Raw genomic sequence first — 23,132 nt, 5'->3', positions numbered from 1 at the left:
AAAAGAGAGGTAGCGATGAGACAGTGAGAGGCTATCGCCCGATCAGCCTACTAAATGTGGACTATAAAATATTGAGTCGTGTGATGAAAACACAATTACAGCTCGTTCTCCGAAATCATCGGGTTTTGAGTGACGCACGAAAATGCTCAAACGGTAGCTAAATTATCTTCCAGGCAACTCTTTCGCTAAAAGATCGGTTAGCGCAGCTGATCACAAGAAAGCAAACAGGAAAACTGATTTCGTTCGATCTCGATCATGCTTTCGATCGTGTCTCTCATTCGTTTCTGTGTCGCACCCTACTCTTTATGGGAATCAATCCGAGATTCGCTCCCGACTTCTCGTGAATGGACGTCTATCACAACCATTCCAAATCGAACGATCTGTGCGACAAGGAGACCCAATGTCGATGCTTCTCTTCGTTATCTACCTCAACCCCCTCGTAGAACGACTGCAACGCGTCTGTAGAGAAGATATATGTGTGGGATATTTTTATTTTTTTTTATTTTTTAGGAGCACGAGAAAAGCCCGCTGGAGCTGAGATTTTTGTTCTCCTTCTCCAGCAGGCATAAAACCTTCTCATCTTTGTATCAACAGGATATGCAGACGATGTGTGTTGGTCACAACAACAAAAACGATCGAACGATGTTTTCAACTGTTCAACTGCTTCGAAACGGTATCTGGAGCAAAATTGAATCGTCAAAAACAGTTGGTATGGATGTCGGTTTCATTAATGGAAATGCAATGTCGGTGCCGGGACTGCAATCCGCCGAGACGATAAAGGTACTCGGTGTTATTTTCGCTAACTCGGTGCGGGAGATGGTGAAGCGAAACTGGAATCCTTTAGTTATCAAAGTGATACAAATGTTGTGGATGCACAACACGCGCACTCTTAATCTTCAACAGAAAGTGATACTACTGAATACCTTCATCACGGTGAGGGTATGGTCTCTATCATCAATTATCCCACCACAAAACATGCACTCCGCACGAATAACATCGGCAATGGGGTCGTTTCTATTTCGCGGAACACCAGGACGTATTCCAATGCACCAGTTAGTCCGAGACAAAACGCAAGGTGGACTAATGCTACAGCTGCCGTCCTTCAAAAGCAACGCGCTTCTTATAAATCGCCATCTGAAGGAAATCGATTTCCTTCCTTTTTATCGTTTCCTTTTAAACCAAAGCATCCCGATTTCCGTCCACTTTCCTTGTCTCAAAATCTTGCATATAAAAATTCCTGTGCTTCCCCGTCAAATCGTTGAAAACCCCACCAGTGGTGAAATTCATCGTTTTTACTTGGAGCAAACGGAACTTCCAAGGGTAGAACGTAACCATGCAGAATTGAACTGGAGGAATATTTAGAAAAACATTTCTACGAGACAACTATCGTCGAACCAACGCAGCGATCTGTATCTCTTGGTTAATGAGAAAACAGCGCATCACAAACTCTTGCATGTGATCGGAGGAGCGGATAACCCAAACTGTCTGCACTGTACAGCAAGCATCGAAACGCTTACACACAAATTATGTGAGTGTCTGCGTGTGACTGCAGCTTGGCCATATCTGCAGCGAAGAATAACTACAATCCTGGGTGGCTGGCGAAGGGTAACTTCCACTGATCTGCTGCGGCCTAAACTAAATAACACGCAAACTACAATGAAATACGAAATCTTTAAATTAGTTACAAAATACGTCAACTTCATTCTAAACCAAATGAATGATATCGACCTAACAGAGCTAGAGTTCGTTTTGAATCTAGAAGAATGAAAATTATGAGTTTCATCAAAGATGAGTTGTGAATAGTTATCCTAAGCGAAATAAACGATATTTTACAAAAAAAATCCAATCAAATACTTTTGTTAAATTAGATAGTTAATATTAATAAAATTATTTCGATTGCCTCGTAGCTTTAGGGATATTTTTTAATCTAATGACAGCATGTAATACATCGATTTTTCCCTCATATTTGTATGGTTTGTCATACATTTTGAGTATGTATTGAGATGAATTTTATTTATTTTGAATTCGTGACATGTGACATAGGGAGGATGGGGGTCTTTGTTGCAATGACAATTTGTAACAAAGGGAGGGTTGGGAGTCAACAATTGCCAAAAAATGCGTGACGTCTTTCATGGACAGCCCCTAAGCCTTGATAAAATCAGTCCAATTCTTGTGGTTGACCATATGCGAAATGCTAGAATGTATGCTTGTTTAGCTTCAAACGTTACGTGTATTCAAAGATCATTCGTACGAGCGAAAAGTCCCATTCTCGTTTACGGACGAACAAACGAAATGCCGTGGTTTCGATTCGTCAGTTTTATGTTGCGAATCAATCGTTCGAACACATTGAAGAAAGTTTAACTGATTTCCAACAAATTTATTTTCGAATCTAAAGGTAATTTGTAATCAAATCATACATTTGTGTATTGCAGAAAACATTTTGAAAGCATATAGCAGTATAGTAAAATGCTGTTTTTTCTGGCGAATATATGCGCGGTTCCAAGTTTTTACACATCAAATTTTACATCTATTAGGTACCTTATGGAAAATACGCCATGGGCAAACATGCTTTATTTTATATTAAATGCATGATTTTACCAATGTAATTAATATGTAGACTATCGAAAACATGACAAAATTGCAAGAAAAATGAAACATATTTTTCGCAGATACTACTGATCGGACTAATATTTTAAATGCTTTTTTTTTTACTTTGCACAAAGTTCAATTTGAAAATTTCATTTACCGACTTTTTTCAGGTCCTGAGTATTTATTTATTATGCAGCATACGTCACTTCCTTGATGCTTGGAATCTTCCTAAAAAATCGCGTACGTACACGTTCGAGTGAAAACAAGAATGGCTTGTTCGCATTCGTTCGAAAGCATGTGTTCGTCGAATAGTCGATACGGACGTAACCAAGCATGATGATACAAGTCAGCGGAAAAAATAAGTCAAATAACAAATGATAGCGAAGATTTTTAATTACAACTAAAATCTGTACCCGAACTGATAGTTTGATGGGCGTTGTTTTTATGCAGGTACACCCAAACCTTCATTTACGTAACTTATATATGTATATATGTATTAATATACGTACACATGTGTGCAAATATTTGTATTTCTTAATACATATAAATATTGGTGAAGTGAAAGCTATCATTTATATGTATAAATATACATACATATACATATATGTAGACGAGTGAGTGTGTAAGCATACATACATACATATATAAGGTTCGTAAAAGGAGGTTTGGGTGTACGATGTTTAAAAGTGTGACTGATTCGAACGTAAACGGAAATACGAATTTGATGTACTTTCGAACGTATCGCATACGGTCGTAAACCATAATAATAATGAATAATAATAATAATAATAATAATAATAATAATAATAATAATAATAATAATAATAATAATAATAATAATAATAATAATAATAATAATAATAATAATAATAATAATATCAATAATAATAATAATAATAATAATAATAATAATAATAATAATAATAATAATAATAATAATAATAATAATAATAATAATAATAATAATAATAATAATAATAATAATAATAATAATAATAATAATAAAATTAATAATAATAATAAAAATAATAATAATAATGGAAGAATGCCTATGAAATAAAATTTATTTGATAAAAATATATCGGAGTTGCTTCGCGATGTACACGCGGTTTTCGTAGCCGATAGTGTGGAAATATTGGGTTGGTGGTGTAGTGATGTCAATGAAAACAAGCATATTATGTTACCATACATTTTGTTTTTGTTTATGAAAATGATTTATAATGATAATAATTAAAATAATAATAACTATTCTACTACACGTTATATGTTTCTGATGCATGCTATTATTCAAAAGTCACTGAAACGCTGGTTTGCTTGGTTCGGTAGATTTCGTTTTATTTGTTTCATCGAGTTATATACATGAGAGATAAGTCATCCAGGTCGATTTTAAGCAAAGTATTTGTCTCTATAATCAATATATAGAAAATTTTCTCATATGACAATGTTATACAATCACTGTTAAAACCGATCTTTGCACTATAGCCCGAAAGGCCGAACACCATTCTACTCATTCACTTTTCGCTCGCTTTTCTCGGAGATTGATACACTGGTTTTACAACCGTAGATTTAAATAAAAGGTCTTAAGATTCCATAAAAAATTTCATACTTTCAAATTCTTCCCACTTCTGGTGCCGGAATTAGAGGGTGACTAGTGCATTTGATTTTTGTATTTTAAATTCGGATCAATTACATTCCTCAAATATAGCGTGACCGGTATCCCAAACTTATGTTCACATTAAAAGTATTATGGTTCCATTCGAAACGTTAGAATTTCATCTGGATACAAATTTCTGTTCCGGAAGTAGTGAGTCAAGAGTGTTAAACATTTTATATCCCCACCTAAAGCTTCGAAGTGAAAGAGAAAAAAATATTTTCAGTTAGGTTCAAAACTGTCCCAATTTAAAGGTCATATATGTACATACAAACCAACTTCAGTTATTCGGTAAAAAAGGTCAGGCAAAATTCACAGCGTTGGTTAAAGCAAAGAGAGCTGTTTCGTTTGTTCTTTAGTTCATGAACTTGTGCGTCAACTGATTACTATGCTTCATGAGGTTAGCATTTGATGACTGGTACACATATTGTATTGATACCCATGAAAAACAAGTTTATAATGGGCAGGTTTTATTCAATAAAATGATGAAATTTAACAGTTCATACAGGGTCTAACAGCATCAAAAAATATCGGATTAGCCATATAGTGCATTGTGCAACCTATACTTCGCTTTCAGAATCGTAACGGTGTAGCTATACTGAATTATGACTCATTCACGACTAATGTATTCTTCCACACGATAGAATAATTCGGAACTAACAAGAGTCTGCGAATTGCAATAATATTGACACTAGCGCTTCAATGGAAAAATATCTAATAGTGCTTTGGGATTGGTTTTAGACTCTTACAATTATCATTTTCTTTGGTATTGACAAATTCGAGTGAATTTTTCTTCAATGTTTCTGTTGATCAAGATTGTTGACGCGTGTTGTTTCACCATTCCATTCCAGCGTGTCTGCTACGCGAATCGTGATTAGTGGTGGTTTCTTCCTTGGGGATCGGAGCTTGCTTGCCATAGTAGCTTGTGTGTAATTCATGGCCTAGCCTTGGAGACATCTACAGCGGTTGTACGTTGTCCACTGGTGAATGTCGTCGATCCATCATTAAGTAAGTTATTGATGATGTGCTGGCCGGAATAATTGCACCGGATCCGTAATGAAGAGATAAAAACGGTATGTTTCAGCGTTGCGTATGTCCGATGGTAAGTCGAGCGGATGGGTACCCACGGTCGCCGGTGCCTTATCCGGACAACCATTGCTTCAGTTCTTCATCGGGTATACAGGGTCCGCCATCTAACTTTTTTTTGAACTAGCGGTTATTTCGACATTGGTAACCTTAATGTCACTTCTAATTTAACAGAAACTTAGTTTTATCCTTCCGCTGAAACACAAACCAACGCGTGATAAGCCAAAAATAGTGCGCACAACCGAGAATATCGCTGCTGTTGCCGAGAGTGTACGTGAGACGCCAGGAACATCAGTGAAGCGTCGATCTCAACAATTGAACATTTCGGAGACATCGCTGAGATGAATTTTGCATAAAGACCTTGGTATGACACCGTACAAAGTTTAATTGGTTCAGGAGTTGAAGCTACGAGACCATCCGATGCGTTTGCGCTTCGCCAACTGGGCTTGCGATCAGCTTGAAGAAAACGCCGATTTTTGCCAAAAAATCATCTTCTCGGATGAGCACATTTTCATCTCGGCGGGTATGTTAATAAGCAAAATTGTCGCATCTGGGGGACGGAAAACCCATACGTTATCATGAAGAAGCGAATGCATCCTCAGAGAGTGACGGTTTGGTACAAATTTTGGTCTGGTGGCATCATTGGACCATTTTTCTTCGAAAATGAGGGAGGAGCCGCCGCCATGATTAGCGATTGGTTCTTCCCGTTACTTAAAGAGAAAGACTTGGACACCATTTGGTTCCAATAAGACGGCACTCCGTGCCACACAGCCAACGCTACGATCGATCTTCTGCGCACAGTCTTCGAAGATCGAATTATCAGTCGAAATTCGGATGTCGTTTGGCCGCCTCGGAGCTGTGATTTGACGCCGTTAGACTATTATCTTTTGGGGGCTGTCAAAGATAAGTGTTATGTGGACAAGCCAGAGATATTCGTGCAGCCGTAGATGAAATAAAAATGCCAGTTTTATCCATGTGGTCCAGTAAAAAAATTATCCAAGAAATTCGAAGAATTTTCCAGTTGGTTTCCAACTCCGGGGAGGTCTGTTTTTGTGCGTGACTCAGCAAATAAAGAGAGCAACGATAAATCATCAGTTGTTCCAGAAAACTAATTATCGAAGGTTTTTCGTCCGAATGTCGAGTTGTCGTTTGCACAGTATCGCATACGGGCGTAAACAAGAATGAGAGTGAATGTTTATCCAATGAACAGTTGTTTCTAGAATTCCACAGCAATATTTGTAATAGAAAGGCATCATAACACCACTAGAGGGATAAAAATTATTTTATTTATTGTAATTAGTTTTTTTTTCTGCTGAGAATAGTTTCTAATTGATGCTTTGGTGTGAAGGATATGGTAGATAATTTAATATAAATATGCAACTCGCTCAAGATATCACGCCGATGCGTACGTTTGGGTTTCGTATCAACATATACATCAATTTTGCATACATCGCTTAAAGAAAAGGTTTGGTATCACTGTTGCTAACCAGACTTTTTTTGACACATCAAATATTTCTACAGTAATTTACCTCTCATACTTATAATTTCAGCTTCAACCACAAAATCAGAATCTACTATTGTTTTTTTGTACACACAATTTTGACTGGGTAGGGCGAACACTCCTGCTTGGTTTTCACTCGCAATGACAATAAATTGTCGATCACACAATCCATCCGGACTTGTTGGGCTAAGTTTGTTTGTCGTTGACTTAATTGTCGATTCTGAAAAATAAAAATTAACTACATCAAATGTGGCGAAAAAAATACGCTTGGAAGTATATTAGTTAAATTATCACATAAAGGATTATTGTACGAATAGTAATTTCATTTGATAAGTTTTCGCAGTATTTTTCGGATTACTCTGATCTTTGAAACGTTATAAGTTATCGCCGTATTTTTCGGATTACTCTGATCTTTGAAACGTTATGAAATCGGATACAATATCTTGATGATAATGATGATAATTCCACTTCATACCCCTACAAAGGTGAGCTGAACGAGTTATCTAAGTGATAATTAATATTATTACATACTTTAACCAGTAATCAAAAATTGAAACACAGCTGTTCCCGAGACTTTTTCGGGTAGTTACGATTCTTGAACCCTTGCTTGAAGAACTGTGACAATTAAATCAGTCAAATGGGCAAGGATGGAGTTTCCCCAGCTTTACTGCAGAAAGGGTATGAACATTTCAAACATGTTTTGAAAAAAATACTTTTAGTTTTGCGACAGGATATATTTCCAGAGCTTGGTAGGAAATAATTGTCAAATTTGTTACCAAAGGCGGTCGCGACACTTATGAGGAAGCGAAGAGTTTCAGGCTTATCAGTCTTAGCTCATTTTTTCTGAAAACAGTGGAACGTATGGTCGATCACTATATCAGGAATGTTAGTTTGGGCGTGCATCCGCTACATGGAATGCTACTTTTTTACGAGCGTGGAAAGTCCACTACAACTCTGCTACATGATGTTGTGTACAGCATTGAAAAAGCTTTCTCTTGTAAATCCGGCAAAACATCAATGGTGCTTTTCACTCATCGTAGGATAATCACAGGAGCTCGTCCGTTACAGTTCTTCGGTTCAAGGTTACTGTGGTTGATCAAGTTAAATACGTCGGGGTTATTCTTGATTCTGCTAACATTGACTTCAGGATTAAAAGAACATGCATGGCTTTCGGCCAATGCAGACGAGCTTTTGGAAAATCATGGTGACTCAAACCCAAATACATTAATTGGATCTACACAACTATTGTTAGACCAATTCTAGCAAATGGATGTCTTGTATGGTGGCAGAAAGGAGAAGTTGCGACAGTTCAGTCGATCTCCAAAGGATGATCCTAATGGCGATGACAGGAGCATTCACGAAAACTCCTACTGCTGGTCTAGATACGCTACTGTTCATTAAACCACTACATGTGTTCCTAAAACAAGAAGCATTATCTTGTGCATACCGTCTTAAGGTTATAGGGTTTTGGAACAGTAACCCTATAGACTATGCTACTAGCCATACTCGATTGTGGTCTCAAATGGTTACGTGGGATGAGTATTTACTCGCTCCTAGTGACCTAACTCTCATTTGCAGTTTTCCTTTCAAAACATTCATTGTGAACTATCCTCCTTGTGAAAAATGGTTCACTGGTTATTTGGAACGACAACTTGATGAACACATAGTGTGTTATACGGACGAGATCGGAAAATGTATATGTGTGTGTATGTGTGTATGCACTTTTCGAAGATATTTTTACCGCTCAATTTTCTCAGAGATGGCTGAAACGATTTCACAAACTTATCCTCGTTAAAAGCTATTGTCGGGACATTGATCAAGATTGAAGATCAAATGACTGTGACTTCTGGTTCTGGAGGTATAATGGTATAAGAGCCGTAACTGTTGTTTTCTTACCGCGCTAGTTTCTCGGAGATGGCTGAACCGATTTTAACAAGTCTAGGACCGTTTGAAAGCTATTGCTAGGACATTGATCAAGTTCGAAGATCAAATGGCTTTGACTTTTATTTCCGGAGATATGATAGTATAAGTGACGTTACCGACAAAACGTGTCGTTTTTTTACCGCGCAAGTTTCGTGGAGATGACTAAACCGATTTTAACAAGCTTAGACTCGTTTGAAAACTACTATTACTAAGCCATTGATCAAGTTCGAATATCAAATGCGTGCGGCTCCTGTTTCCGAATATATGATGGTATAAGTGACGTAACCGGTAAAACACGTTGATTTTTATCGCTCTATATATATAAGGGTGCCAATATTTTGGGACCACCTCTAATTTCGTAATGCGCTAGTACTCAAAAGTTTAACCACCTCAAAAAAGTCCTTATGCAAAATTGAGTCCCATAAAGTCGATTTTTTCTAAAAAAAAAAGTACGGGTGTGTAATGTCAGAGACATAACTGGATGCCGTGAATACGAATAAAACTGACACGATTTGTTTACACTTTCGAATTCGAATTGATAGTTGATGGATTGTGTGAATTGCGAAACTTTCCCTCTTTTCACTACTAAAATTTTCAACGAGTTTTGACGTCGATTATTTCATTTCGGATTTGCATATTTCATTGAAAGAAACTATCAAGATGCTGTACAGGATTCATTTCTGACTTTTAGAAGGACCAAATTGTGGAGTTCTCTACGATATTTAGCACAGTTCGGAACATTTATCTCGAACGATTTTCGCACAGCGAAAAGTGCCCGAACCGAATCAAATTATTTTGGGTTTTCACTAAACTGATGATTTCTACCTTGATTCGAATTTCAAAGAAGTAATCTTAATAGTTCTTTAGATAATATTTAGAGCCATTAGAACGGCTGATTTTATATAATGTTGCCCACTTTTCGTTTCTTGTTTTCTTTCTCTCCAATGCAAAGCACCAACAGCTGATGCAATCGCTCTTGCATGAATTGAAACTAGCTTTGCGTACAAACCGACACATACGCTCGCAGTGCCAAATGATGCGAAACTGGTTTAATGCGTCTTCTCGCCTTGACGACCGGAAGCAAATGAGAACTACAACCTGAGCGTTTGAGGTTTTTAACCACGCAGAAGGTGCACTCTCCGAAGCTGCTGGTCCCACGACCTCTGCTTGCATCCAACGCACAAGAAGAAATGATCGAATTTCGAAAACGGTTCCCCTCTTATACGCAGTCAGTTGAAGATATGTGCCTGACTACCTCAAAATCGTCGTCCTTGCGCGAAAAAACCAAGCAAAAGTAAAGAGTTTTCCGTGTTGTTTTCAAAGTTTGAGAAAACTTAATATTTGAGTTGGTTGTGGTTATCGCACACTGTTCAAAATATTATCCTAAATTCCTGATCATATTTTTGATGAAATGGTGAAAGAATTATGTTGCTGCCTTTAATACAAGTCGAGATATTCACGATTAAGTTCTGCCCATTCTTTCATAAGGCTAATTTTGAAAAGGCACCCCATAGTAAAGTAAGTCGTATTCACGACAAAATTTTTTTTCGTTTCATGCAATTCTAAGACTTCTGGCATCAATTTTTTTTTCGATTTCGGGAATTTTATGTAATTATGGTGATTTTGCAAGATCTATGAGAATTCCACTAAGTGGACTAAGAAGGGTTTTCTAGATTAGCATCACTCTTCTCATACAAATGGGCACGCAAATGTCAAGCGCTTGGTTGGAACAATGATGCCTACTATGTGATATAAACACTGAAGCATGCTTTTGTGAACCACTCGATTCAATCTGAATCAATTGGTGTCAATGAGCCCAAATTTGTTTCACAAATTAATTAATAAAAAGATAAAAAATATTTTTATGAGACTGTTTTGAAGAAAGGCATTATCACAGAGAAAGGCATTATGGCGCAAATCACCTATCCTCCGTACAAAGTTCCATACAAAGTTCCACAATTTCATTTGGATCACTGGAAGATGGATCCAAATGAAATTGTGGAACTTTGTATGGAACCATGAGATCTTCAATTTGAATCTAAGTTTGTGAAAATCGGCTCTGTCATTTCAGACAAAAGTGAGTGACATTATTTTCACAATGTACGTGCATATCGTCCTGTACTTCCGGAACCGAAAGTCGGATCCAAATGAAATTCAGTAACTTTGTATGAAGCCATGAGACTTTTCATTTGAATCTAAGTTTGTTAAAATCGGTTGAGCCATCTCCGAGAAAAGTGAGTGACAATATTTGTCACACACACATACACACACATAAACACATACACATACACACAGTATTTGTTAAGTTCGTCGAGCTGAATCGAATGGTATATGACATTCAATATGCGGTTCTAAAGTCGATTTTTACAGTGATTGTATAGCCTTTCTTTATGAGAATGGCAAAACACAGAAATGAAAAATTAATTATGTTCTGACGGTAAAAGCCAAATTATTTACGTAATACTTAAATCATAACAGTGTAAAATTGATTTATACCCCAGTAAATAGTGAATATTAAAAAATAAGTTTTTCTCGAAATAATTTTTTCTATGACTTCCCGAAGAAGTCTAAAAAGTGGTTTTACTGACCGACCGCAGATTTCAATTATTTAGGTGTTTAATTAGCAGTCGATTGATCCTTTCAGAGATTGAAATCAGTCAACGAAAACGAAAAAAAACAGTTTTAACAGCAGTTCAAAACTTGAATCTATTCAAATAAATCATTTTTACTACAATACTGAAAATTAGATATTGACATTTCTTTCACCAAAGAATGAATCATAAAATATCTACATCGAAGCATTTTCATCAATTTATGTATTTGTTTGACAATTCGATTGTAAGTGTCAAGCTAATATTACGTTGAATTTGGAATAAAGTTCCTGAAGTTTATTTGAAACAACTTTCTTCCTAATATTGACTCGTAAAATCCATTCCGAAAGTAACAATATTATAAAGCATTCGACAGTTATAATTACTCAAACAACGTTTACTAAGAACTGTTCTTTAAACCCGTTCCGAAAACATTCGTTTCGCTATGGGTTTCGAGAAACACCATCTTGGATTTTGAAATGACTTTAAACATAATTTTCCGACATCTACTCATCAAATCCGTTCCGAAAATACCCATAATGTAAGGGTTTTCAAGGAATATCAATAAACCGGAAGTCGCCATCTTGGAAATTGATGCTGCTTAGAACATCTTTTTCCTGTAAATACTCATAATTTTCGTTCCATAACTATCCAATATATTATACATATCTAATAATACATACATATAAGGAAACTGTTTTTACGTTGAAAATTGCAAATAACGTAAACTTTTTTACGTCATAATTAAATTTACGTAGTCCCGATTATTACGTAAATGGAGGTTTGGGTGTACTAGATAATGCACAAACAGTCCCTTGATTTTTGTCAAGAATCGAAGGGAAAAATTTTTAATAGGTATTATATATGATAATATGATTGATATGAGAAAGGCATCATTACACCACTAGGTGGACTAGAACAAATTTTAGTTTAGTTCATCCACTACCGTCATTGCGTTAAATATTTCAATTTCGGCAAATCAATAAGAGTGACGCAAGGTCGCAACAATAGCCATGGCTTCTGTACAATGCGATGTTTACTCACAGCGTATTGCTTCGGAAAGCGATCGTATATATTGTTTTGGTGGATGTATGCGAATTTTGCACACCAAGTGCTCCGATCTGAATAATCCTGGTGTTCTGGCTATGAAAAATAATGTTGCTCTGAAATTCATGTGTTTCGAGTGCCTCAAACAACAACTTAGCCTGAATGATGTTTTTATTAAATGTGCTGAGTTAACCGAGACGGTAAAACTACTAAGTGATGCGGCGGCTTTGAAGATAAACTTCACAATGTTGTGAAAGCCGGAATTTCCGAAGCGGAGCGGTCTTTGCTTACACATGTGACTTCGGCAGTAAACAGTGAAGTGAATGCGATTTCGACAGCACTAAAGTCTGCCAAAGCTGACACCTCCAATACTAAGAGTTCTTATGCTAACATAGTGTCTGGTGATACTGGCTTGCCTCGATCTAAACCAAAGCAAGTTGGTGCGAAAACTGTAACCGGTGACCGCTTGAAGCACAAAAATAATGACTTTCCGACAATCGACGAAGGTGGCCTTTTGAGGTCCGGTAAGGGTCGTAGAGTTGATCGTGATGTCAGCAATGTTGCGGATGATGCTGAATCTGTTATAAACTGCTCTGATGTTAATGTAATTTTACCCAAGTCGAAGTCAGAAGTTGTGAAAAAGCTAGACAAACTGTTATTTTAAAACCAAAGTCATCACAGGCGGCTGATATTACCAAGAATGACATTCGTTTAAATCTAGATCTAACCATGTTTTCTGTTACCAATGTAAAGTTCAAAGATAATGGAGCGGTCGCTGTTAGATGCGTCTCTAGTGAGCACGCCTCAAAGCTTGTGTCAACTTCTAGAGATTTGTTATCAGAAAATCTTACACGTATATGTCACTCCGAAGCTAGGATTGATACTTCACTATCGCTGAGAGAGATGTCTCAATTACAGATGTTGCCACGAACCAGCCTATTCCTTCCAGTAGAATTTGTTGGAACTCCTGAATGTAATTTAGAAGTTAGTGCCAACCCTGGTTCGTCAGGTAATAATAAAGAGCGTATATGTCTTCCCGAAGCTAGGCTTGATACTGCACACACATTGAATGGAATAATACCGTTTCAGTCTACTTTTCAACTTGCTTCTCAACAACATCTCCACAGTATATGGTTGTACTATCAAAACGTCCGTGGCCTGCGCTCTAAAATAGATGCTGCTTTCGTAGCATGCAATTTGGATATCATTGTGATGACGGAAACAGGACTTGGCGATCGGTCTATTCAATTATTTGGCAGCTCGTTCAACGTATTCCGCTGCGACCGGAATGAAAACAACAGCCGAAAAAAGAGCTTTGGAGGAGCTTTAATTGCAATTTCGGATCGTCATATTAGTTCACGCGTAAACGTAACTCATGAGGCAAACTTGGAACCAGGCATGGCACGGATCCGTTCTGCACGGTACTCACCATCACTCGTGAGCACACCACCAGGAGTATTGAATGCTACGCTTCGTGCCCGTGTTGAAAAACAAACACCGAACGCAGTAGAAAAGCACCCGTAGCGGTGGTCGTGTAATTGTCAACCACCGGTGCTTGAATTTTCGGGCAGCACTGAAGTCGAGTGTTCCTGACTTCGGCAAACACCGAAGCCGAGTGTTTCCGATTTAGCCATATACGTTGCTTGTACTATAAGCACCTATAGCGCCACGGTATGACGAAAAATGCGTTTGAATGATTAATTCTTTTTTCATCAATACGCGTCTGATTGAATTCAATTGATTGACAATATAACCAACGCAAGGGTGCTCTTCGGTGCCTCCGCGAAATTGTAAACACTCGGCAGAACCTAGCGCCATATCAAAATCGTTGTCAGCTATTAAATCTTGAATCATTGGAACGTCGTCGTCGTATTCAACAAGCCTTAACAGTTGCGAAAATTCTGAATGGTGAAATTGATGCACCTGAACTACTATCCCGTTTGGATCTTCGAGCCACTAGAAGAACCCGCGATGTGTCGTTATTATTAACAAAGTTTCATCCGACGAGCTATGGATATCACGAACCAGTCTCTTCAATGATACGTACTTTTTCACGAGCAGAGTGTACCTTCGAGTTTGGCGAATCATCAACAAAATTTACATCCTTTATACGAAGACTGCAATTACTGTGATATTTTATTGGTGTTTGTATGATTAACGTATGATGTTTGTATAGTTTTATTTATTAACGACAATTTTGTATGTATTATGTGTAAATTTTAGTATATTGGAAAAGATAGTGGTTTTTATGCCTCTTTGAGAATAGTGCCATTGAAATGTTTTGGTTCACTCAAACGGGCTTTTCTCCACTCATATCATTTAGACTGTAATGTCCGATGATAATAAATAAATAAATAAATAAATAAATAAATAAATAAATAAATAAATAAATAAATAAATAAATAAATAAATAAAGAAATAAATAAATAAATAAATAAATAAATAAATAAATAAATAAATAAATAAATAAATAAATAAATAAATAAATAAATAAATAAATAAATTACCGTCATTGTTAATGTGGAACACATGTTTGTTTTCTATATACGGGTGCAAACTAGAAACTCAAGAAAAATACACGTAGAAATGTGGTCAGGTTTTGAACAATTACAGCTCAGTAAATTTTATATCAATTATTAATATTATGTTACCATTTGATTGGAAATATTTCTACGTATTGATTTGAATGTACATAGCCATGTATTTTAATTGTATATCATTGAAATGTTGATGAATAGCTAGCAGTGTCCTATTTTGTCTGCCAAAAATCGCCGGCATACCGGATTTCCCTGCCATAGTTGACAGTTTTGAAGGAGTAAGCGATATATCAAAGGGAAAGCATCGCTCTGATTGGTCAATCGAATCATAAGCGAAGCTGTTGGAAGCACGCGAATCTATAAATAGAAGAAAAATTATAGCTAACGTTTCAGTCCTACGCGTAGTATGCTAGAGGTAGGTTGTTGCTAGACAGAAAGACAAAAAGTGCCATAAAACGATTTGAAGCTATAACGTGTATGCTCTGATCTTGTGTCATGCAAGATCGGATGAAATTCCATGTTATGTCGTTTCGTCTGAGAAAATGACAACTACCCCAGGGTAAATTTTGAGTGCATAAGATAAATTTCTAATTTATATAAGATGAACTCGATTGATGATGAGATAAAGTTTATCGCTTCAACTAAAATCGCAGAAGGATAGTAATGGTAGAGAAACGCTATAAAAATAACTGCTTGCGTACAAAACTTGAACACAAGCTTGGCGAAGAGAAGCTTAAATATCGATATCCGTATCGCAAGCATGTACAAACATATAATTGCATACATTCGGGCTATTGATGTAATTTCGTCGGCTACAAAACAAATACAAATCACGACTATTAGGTTGTTCGCAACGCTGTTTTATTTCATATGGACTGATCTACTTTAGATCTACAACTGAAACAATCACGACGCTGAGATTTAGTTCTATTTTTCGAGTACAAATTTAAAACAGATTTAAAACTGCTCGACGAAATTGTTTTAAATTAATGAATATTTGAAACACGAATAGAACACTGTTTTAATTTATTTTTTGCGTGAGCGTCTGTTACGAAATCTGAGAGACGAGATGTCGAAGCGTCGAATGACATTTCAGAAATTATCAATAACTCCAGCTCACTATAATCTGTAAAAATATTCATATCGTTTTCGAAATCATTAATTTAGTTTGTTTGTTTCTGATTTGAAACAGTGAAGTGAATAGACACAACATAAATGCATTTACAGAAATATATAGAACAGATTTTAAATCTTTCCATTGAGATTGTCAAGCTCGAGTTTTATTTTTAACAGTTTTAAATTATACAACAGTATGTCATTTTAGAACAGATATCCATCACCGCGTTGCGAATAGCCTTAGAGTCTATATTCTGGGTTCGCGTGTTCGGTGTTGGTTCCTAATAAAGATCAATCTAAGCAGACTCTCGTGCATTTGCGGATTCAAAAGTGTGACGATTAATTGAAAATATCGATCATGAGAAGTTTTGGTTGCCTTGTTCCACATCAATGGCTCGAACAACCCCAGGGGCTGATCCTTGTAGTTTTTTTTGTATCTATCATGGGAACCTTTGAATTGTTTCATTTTTAATGTAATTGTGCTCGGTCGTGTCTTTCTTATAATTCTATAAATTTTTGTCGTGAATACGACTTACTTTACTATGGGGCGCCTTTTCAAAATACCGCCTTAGAGAGTGATCTAACGTAACAATATAATTATAGCATGTAGCAAAACATGCAATCGGAAATATGATCACAATTTTATGATAAAATTTTTAGTTGTGTGACATAATCTCAAATCATTCAGTAAAAACCATTCAAGCGAAGAGGTTGTATTTCGATTATACTGGCTCGTGATAGATACAAAAAATACAACTCTAAGCTGCAGGTAGTTAAACTGCTGGTGCTAATCCCGTTGGACGATTCATTGAACATTCATCGGACCAACGGTTCAACGTATAGGACCAACAGATGACTTCCGTTGAATGATTTTTTCTAAGAGTAAATTTACATCATCAGTTTGCCAGTTTAACTCTTTCCTTACTTTTGAGAAAGAACTAAGCACAAATCTCTTAAAACTTTTCAGTAATAAATATTTTAGAACTGGCTAGTTAACTCGATTTGGTATCTTCTGCAGCGGTATTTATAAATACAATGTAAAATATGTTGGCACTGTTGAAAAAATTATTCAAATCAAAATTCAATTATCTCAAAAAATGTTTTCTTAATTTATTATTTTTATATGCTGTACTGCCCATACCCGCATATCAGTCTCATGTCGTTTTTAGCCAATATTGAGTTAGCTTGAGGAATGCAAACTGTCCTCAATATACTCTCAGAAATTGCAATAAAAGTTGAGGGTTTGTTCAGTAAAATTTGAAAAAAATATCAACTCATGTCTGTCCCATATGTGAAGTACCCGCATATCAGTCCCATTCAGTGTAAATTTCAATAATTTCATTTGTTGCAATATTGGAATAGCAAAGTTCCATTTTCATAAGGGATCAACAACAATTGAAAAAGTTATATATTCTACAAAAAATAAAAAATTTTGAAAATCATGTTATTTGTTTTTGTATTTTTCAACAAAACTATATGAAATAACGCTAAATTTCTAATAAAAAAAAATAATCAACAATAATTTTCTATAAGCTACCATTCTAGAGATACAGTGGTCCGAAAAAAAATTCGGGAAATTTTTTTTTCTGTAACGATTTTGAATGATCTTTGAGCTTAGTTAACATAGCAGAAAATTTTCTTGAAACAGTAGATAAATTGTTAAGCAGAAGCTAGTATTCATTCTATGATATGTTTTTTTTAATAATATTGCAATATATCAAATGTATTAGAAATGCAGTATTTATTTTTCGTAAAGAATCAGAAAAGATGTTTTACAGTTTTCTAAAATAAGCATACCTGTTATTTTCTTAGGATAAGCCTGTAGTTAAATTTTTCTGAGCATACAAAAATGTACCTGTTAGTTGTTACAGGTACTAATGTGTGTATATAAAACACTCTGGTACTGCGAATAAACAAGTTAAAGAGAAACAGGCAAGTGATAATCAAGTGAAAACAAGAAATAGCTCAGAATTGAAGAATGAAGTACAAAATGAATAGCTTCTTAGATAGGGATTGCGTAAACGTGTTTGGTGAAAAGTGTTCCAAAACTTGCCGAAATCTTATGCAAATTTGTTGAACTAGGATTTGTTGAAAAATAATCTGCCGAACAAAAAATTTAAAACTGGCGATTCTTTCCGTTTCGAGTTGAACAAATCATCTGCTCTATCTGGGACCCTGTCTGAGGAGGAACAATAAAACGCATATTTTTGAACAATAATCTTTAATAAATTCCATTATTGAATATTGTAAAGACTGTCCCAGAAAGTATGGACGCAACCAAAAACCGCTGCCATTTCGCAATGGTTCAGAATCTGTCAATTTTTATGACTGCGTCCTGTTGTTTACACTCTTCTCTAACCACTTGTGCAGTTGTTTATTCGTTTTCATTAGTTTGTTTCGAAATGCGTGGACTTTCAGCAGAACAACGTCGAAAATTGTGTACAAATGATGAACAGAACGCGGATTGTCACTGAATAAGATAGCAAAAATGGAAGGAGTAAGTGAAAAAGCCCTGCGAAATGCAATCAGGATGTTCGGTGAGGATAACACCTTTGAGGATAAACCGAAAACGGGTCGAAAAAAGGTCCTGCTAACTCTCAGTTGGCCAAACAAGTGGGCACTTTGAAGTCAAATATTCTTCGTGCTAAAGAACGTTTGAATCTTCGAACCTATAAGAAGCAGAAACAACCAAAACGTAGTCCGAAACAAGAAGCATCGATCAGGCCGAGGGTTCGAAAGCTGTACAATACGATTCTTGCTGGAAATTTGAACTGCATAATCATGGACGATGAAACCTACGTGAAACTCGATTACAAATCCTTGCCGGGACTACAACATTATACGACGCGAGAAGGGCAAGTGTTAAACCAGTCCGAGACATCGATTGAAATCGAAAAATTTGGTAAGAAAGCTATGGTCTGGCAAGCAATTTGTAGCTGCGGTAAGATTTCGAAACCCTTCATCACCACTGCTTCAATGAACAGCGAAATATACATCAAGGAATGTTTACAAAAACGACTTCTACCCTTGATTCGAAGCCACAAGGATCTTGTTGTCTTCTGGCTAGATCTTGCTTCTTGCCACTACTCGAATCCAACGGTAGAATGGTATACTACTAAAAATGTTACTTTCGTCCCAAAAGACATGAATCCATCAAATTGCCCACAACTTCGACCAATTGAGGAATTTTGGGCATTAACGAAGGCACATCTTAGGAAACATGTCTCGGCAGCCGAAACCATTCAATAGTTCGAAAAAAAAAAATTGAAAAAAGTGTCAAAACGGAATTTAATGAGGAACGTGCACAAGAAAGTGCGCCAGCTAGTCTACAATGGCTAAGTAGCTAATGTTGAGAATAATATTCTGTTCTTGTAGTCTAATATTATCAGTATATCGAATAAAATTTGAATATCTAACACTTGTGAATTATTTACAGCGAAATCAAAGTGCGTTCATACTTTCTGGGACAGTCTTTATAACAATCTAAACTAAAGTTATTTCGAGTAAAAATGTTTCTTTAATAAATTCAAAGAACCAACCGAAAATCTTTACTAAAAAAAGTTTCCCGAAACATTTTTTTAAAACCGCTGTATCTCGAAAACGGTAGCATATACCAAAACTACATCAATAGTACTGTTAGTGACAATATTCTAATAACAATCTAGTGAGCAAAATTTTTACTAACCCAATTTTTATTAACACATTTATTTTTATTAACACATTTTTTCTCATATAGAAAGGCTATGCAATCGCTCTGAAAAACGACTTTACAACTGAGGCCTGGAGGGCCGAGTGTCATATACCATTCGACTCAGTTAGTCGAGATCACAAAATGTATGTGTATGTATGTATGAATGTGTGTATATGACAAATATTGTCACTCTATTTTCTCAGAGATAACGGAACCGATTTTCACAAACTAACATTCAAATCAAAGGTCTTAAGGTCCCATACGAGGTTCATTTGGAGCCAACTTCCGGTTCCGGCATTACAGAGTGATATGCATGTGGAATATGTGCAAATTCATTGAAAATTGCGCACTTTATTTTTTCTCGGAAATTTCTTAACCGATTTTCACAAACTAAGAAGCTAATTAAAGGTCTTAAAAAGTCCCCGAAAAGTTGATTCAAATCCGACTTCCGGTTGCGATATTACAGCGCGAAAATTTTCAATTTCATGAGTATTTTTTCACGAGCGATGGAGAAACGAGTTGCACATGTTTATAAAACATACTGCTAAGTTCATCTAGATGGCAGAACTAACCAACTAACAGGTGAATATATAAAACTGCTTTGGGACTACTAGTCCCCGGTTTCCACTTCCGAAAGCACCGATAATAGTGACGAAAATTCACCAAAAAACGGAACTCACTTCGATTTCTCAGCAATGGTTAAGCCGATTTTCACGAATCATGATTCAAATTAAAGCTTTCATTGTCTTTAAATATACTGTGGAATTTCATCTTGACCCGACTTTCGGTTCCAAAATTATAGGGCGATGAGTGTCACAACGTTCAAAACGACAATGCAAACGCGACAATGCGACGGTATATGCGGCTTTACTCCGTTCGCAGCGTGCTATGTTCAATTTCGTATAGCGTGCAGGGTTGCCACATTGCAATTAATGTTTTCCAGGTGAAAAGATTGTAAATTTCTAATTCTTTTATTCAATTTGTATCTTGTTGTATGCTTATTAGGACACTGGTTTTACAAGCCAGTTGTCCTATGTTCGAGCCCCGACCTGGAAGGGTTCTTAGTGTCAGTAGGATCCATAGTACTAGCCATGCAATGATTCTGTACACTAAGAATCGGCTGCGAAGTCTGTTGAAACAGAAAGGCCAAAGTCCACAAAAGGAATGTAATGCCAAGACTTTGCTTGTATGCTTGTTAGTGTTATTACAAGATCATGATAACGATACTTATCTATAAAAGTACAAATTCTAATATAGAAAGTTTATGCCATCACTTGAAAAATTGACTAGTGAAAATTGGCTTAGAGGGCTGAGTGTTCTATATCATTCGACACAGTTCATTGTAGGTTATATTAACGGGTGGCAACTAAAATTTTGGAATTTCTTTCTCAAGCTATCAAAAAAAGACAGACATATTTAAAGAAAATCTGATTTATAGAAATTAAAGATAGATTGTTCATTGTTGAAAAACAAATTAGTGAACATTTCAAAACGGTCCGTAATCGGATGTTCGGCGAAGCTTCCGTTTGATGTCGGAACAGGAGCGTTGTATGGCCTTCATGTCAACTTTACGAATGCATCTCTTGATTCTACCAATCAACTGTTCGCAATTCGTGGCTCTCCAGTTATTTTTGTACACCAAGGAGCTTAAAACCCCGAAGAAATCTGCGATTGAGCGACACTGAGGCCGATTTGTCGTGTTGTGGTTTTCGTGTACAAATGGGATCGAATGGGTATTCAGAAACGATTGTGTTTTTTGGCGTAATGCGATGATGTTTTATCCGGCCAAAACTCGTATTGTCCATCAGCATGATGTTTTTGAAGAAACAGGATCAAAATTTCCTTCAAACTTTCGTTCTGGTACACATCTTGATTGATTGCAAACCAGGGGGCTTGAACCATGACTTAGAAATACCCTTCTCGGAAATGGCAATATACAGCATCACCTTCTGTTCGAACTTCTGTTTAAACGTATATTTTAAGATCAGAGGTGCAATAGAACTATCCATTGAATAGTATCAATCGTTTCCGGGAAACTACGTCTTCGAAAGAGGGAAATAAATTTCGTCGTCCAAAACAAAACTTTTTCCGGAATAATTTTTGATCAACCAGCGGCATTGGGACTTCAGCGTTGAAATCTATGCGTATCCGGGGCTCGTGTCTTCTTTCGGCACTTTATTTCGACTCTTTTTATTGTTTTGCAGATGTACTGGTGAGAACAGTTGAACTTTTTTGAGGACTCCTGTTGCCTCAGTGAATCCTTGTTGTTGAAGGCACGAGAAAGAGAACGAAGTCCTTTTACGTCCATAATTTGGCTGGTCTTCCACTAACTTTCTTGCGAGCAGTTATTGGGGATCTTAGGATATGGTAAAGAGTCGAAGCCGCAACATTTTCGCTTTTAAAATGTTGTACCGTATACTTTTTGCCGAGATTTATGTGCAGTTCGTAGAACTGTACAACGCGCTCGCGAAATACTTTTTGTTTCGACGGCATTTTGAGCAAAACTGAGCAAGCATAAACAAAACAGAAAATACTATCAGAAAGAGGAGAGAGAGAGAGAGAGCTAACACATACACACTCTTCTTTCTCTCTGAGCTCGTTTGTTGTTAAGCATACAGGCCTCGACAAAATTCCAAAATTTTAGTTGCCACCCGTTAGTTACTTACTAAACGAACCGACTTCGGCTATACTGGTTCCAAGTTCCCGGTTCCAGATGTACCAGAAGTAGTGGTCAAAAAGTTTAAAACGAGACTCACTCAATTTTGTAAAAGATGATTTGATTGATTTCCACAAACGGCCTCAAATGAAAGTTCCTATAGTTTCAAAGACTGCTATTTAATTTCATCCGGGTTCGACTTCATTTAGTGCGACGATGCAAAATATAGAAAAATTCTTATTAACTTGACATAACTGTTTACAAATTGAAAAGGTTATGTTAGAATGAAAAGGTTATGTTTTTACCCAAAGAAAGTTTCTTATTTTATTCAATATAGAAAGTTTATGCCATCACTTGAAAAATTGACTAGTGAAAATTGGCTTAGAGGGCGGAGTGTTCTATATCATTCGACACAGTTCATTGTAGGTTATATTAACGGGTGGCAACTAAAATTTTGGAATTTCTTTCTCAAGCTATCAAAAAAAGACAGACATATTTAAAGAAAATCTGATTTATAGAAATTAAAGATAGATTGTTCATTGTTGAAAAACAAATTAGTGAACATTTCAAAACGGTCCGTAATCGGATGTTCGGCGAGGCTTCCGTTTGATGTCGGAACAGGAGCGTTGTATGGCCTTCATGTCAACTTTACGAATGCATCTCTTGATTCTACCAATCAACTGTTCGCAATTCATTGCTCTCCAGTTATTTTTGTACACCAAGGAGCTTAAAACCCCGAAGAAA

The 23,132-nt window shown here is 36.4% G+C and overlaps 1 protein-coding gene across 4 annotated transcripts in view; it reads right to left on the bottom strand.

Annotated features, from left to right (window-relative positions):
• The window catches only part of LOC131440669 (syntaxin-binding protein 5), a 444,075-nt gene that overhangs the window by 123,664 nt on the left and 297,279 nt on the right, over positions 1-23,132 (bottom strand). For all 4 annotated transcript variants that reach the window (XM_058612147.1, XM_058612149.1, XM_058612148.1 and 1 more), the window contains one exon: positions 6,856-7,047. In XM_058612147.1, the coding sequence (XP_058468130.1) occupies positions 6,856-7,047 (192 nt within the window). The remainder of the gene's footprint in view (positions 1-6,855; positions 7,048-23,132) is intronic.

Source organism: Malaya genurostris, chromosome 1 (assembly GCF_030247185.1).
Source record: "Malaya genurostris strain Urasoe2022 chromosome 1, Malgen_1.1, whole genome shotgun sequence".
NCBI lineage: Eukaryota > Metazoa > Arthropoda > Insecta > Diptera > Culicidae > Malaya > Malaya genurostris.
Note: the sequence above shows the minus strand (reverse complement) of the source record. Positions and strands in the feature narration are given on the sequence as shown.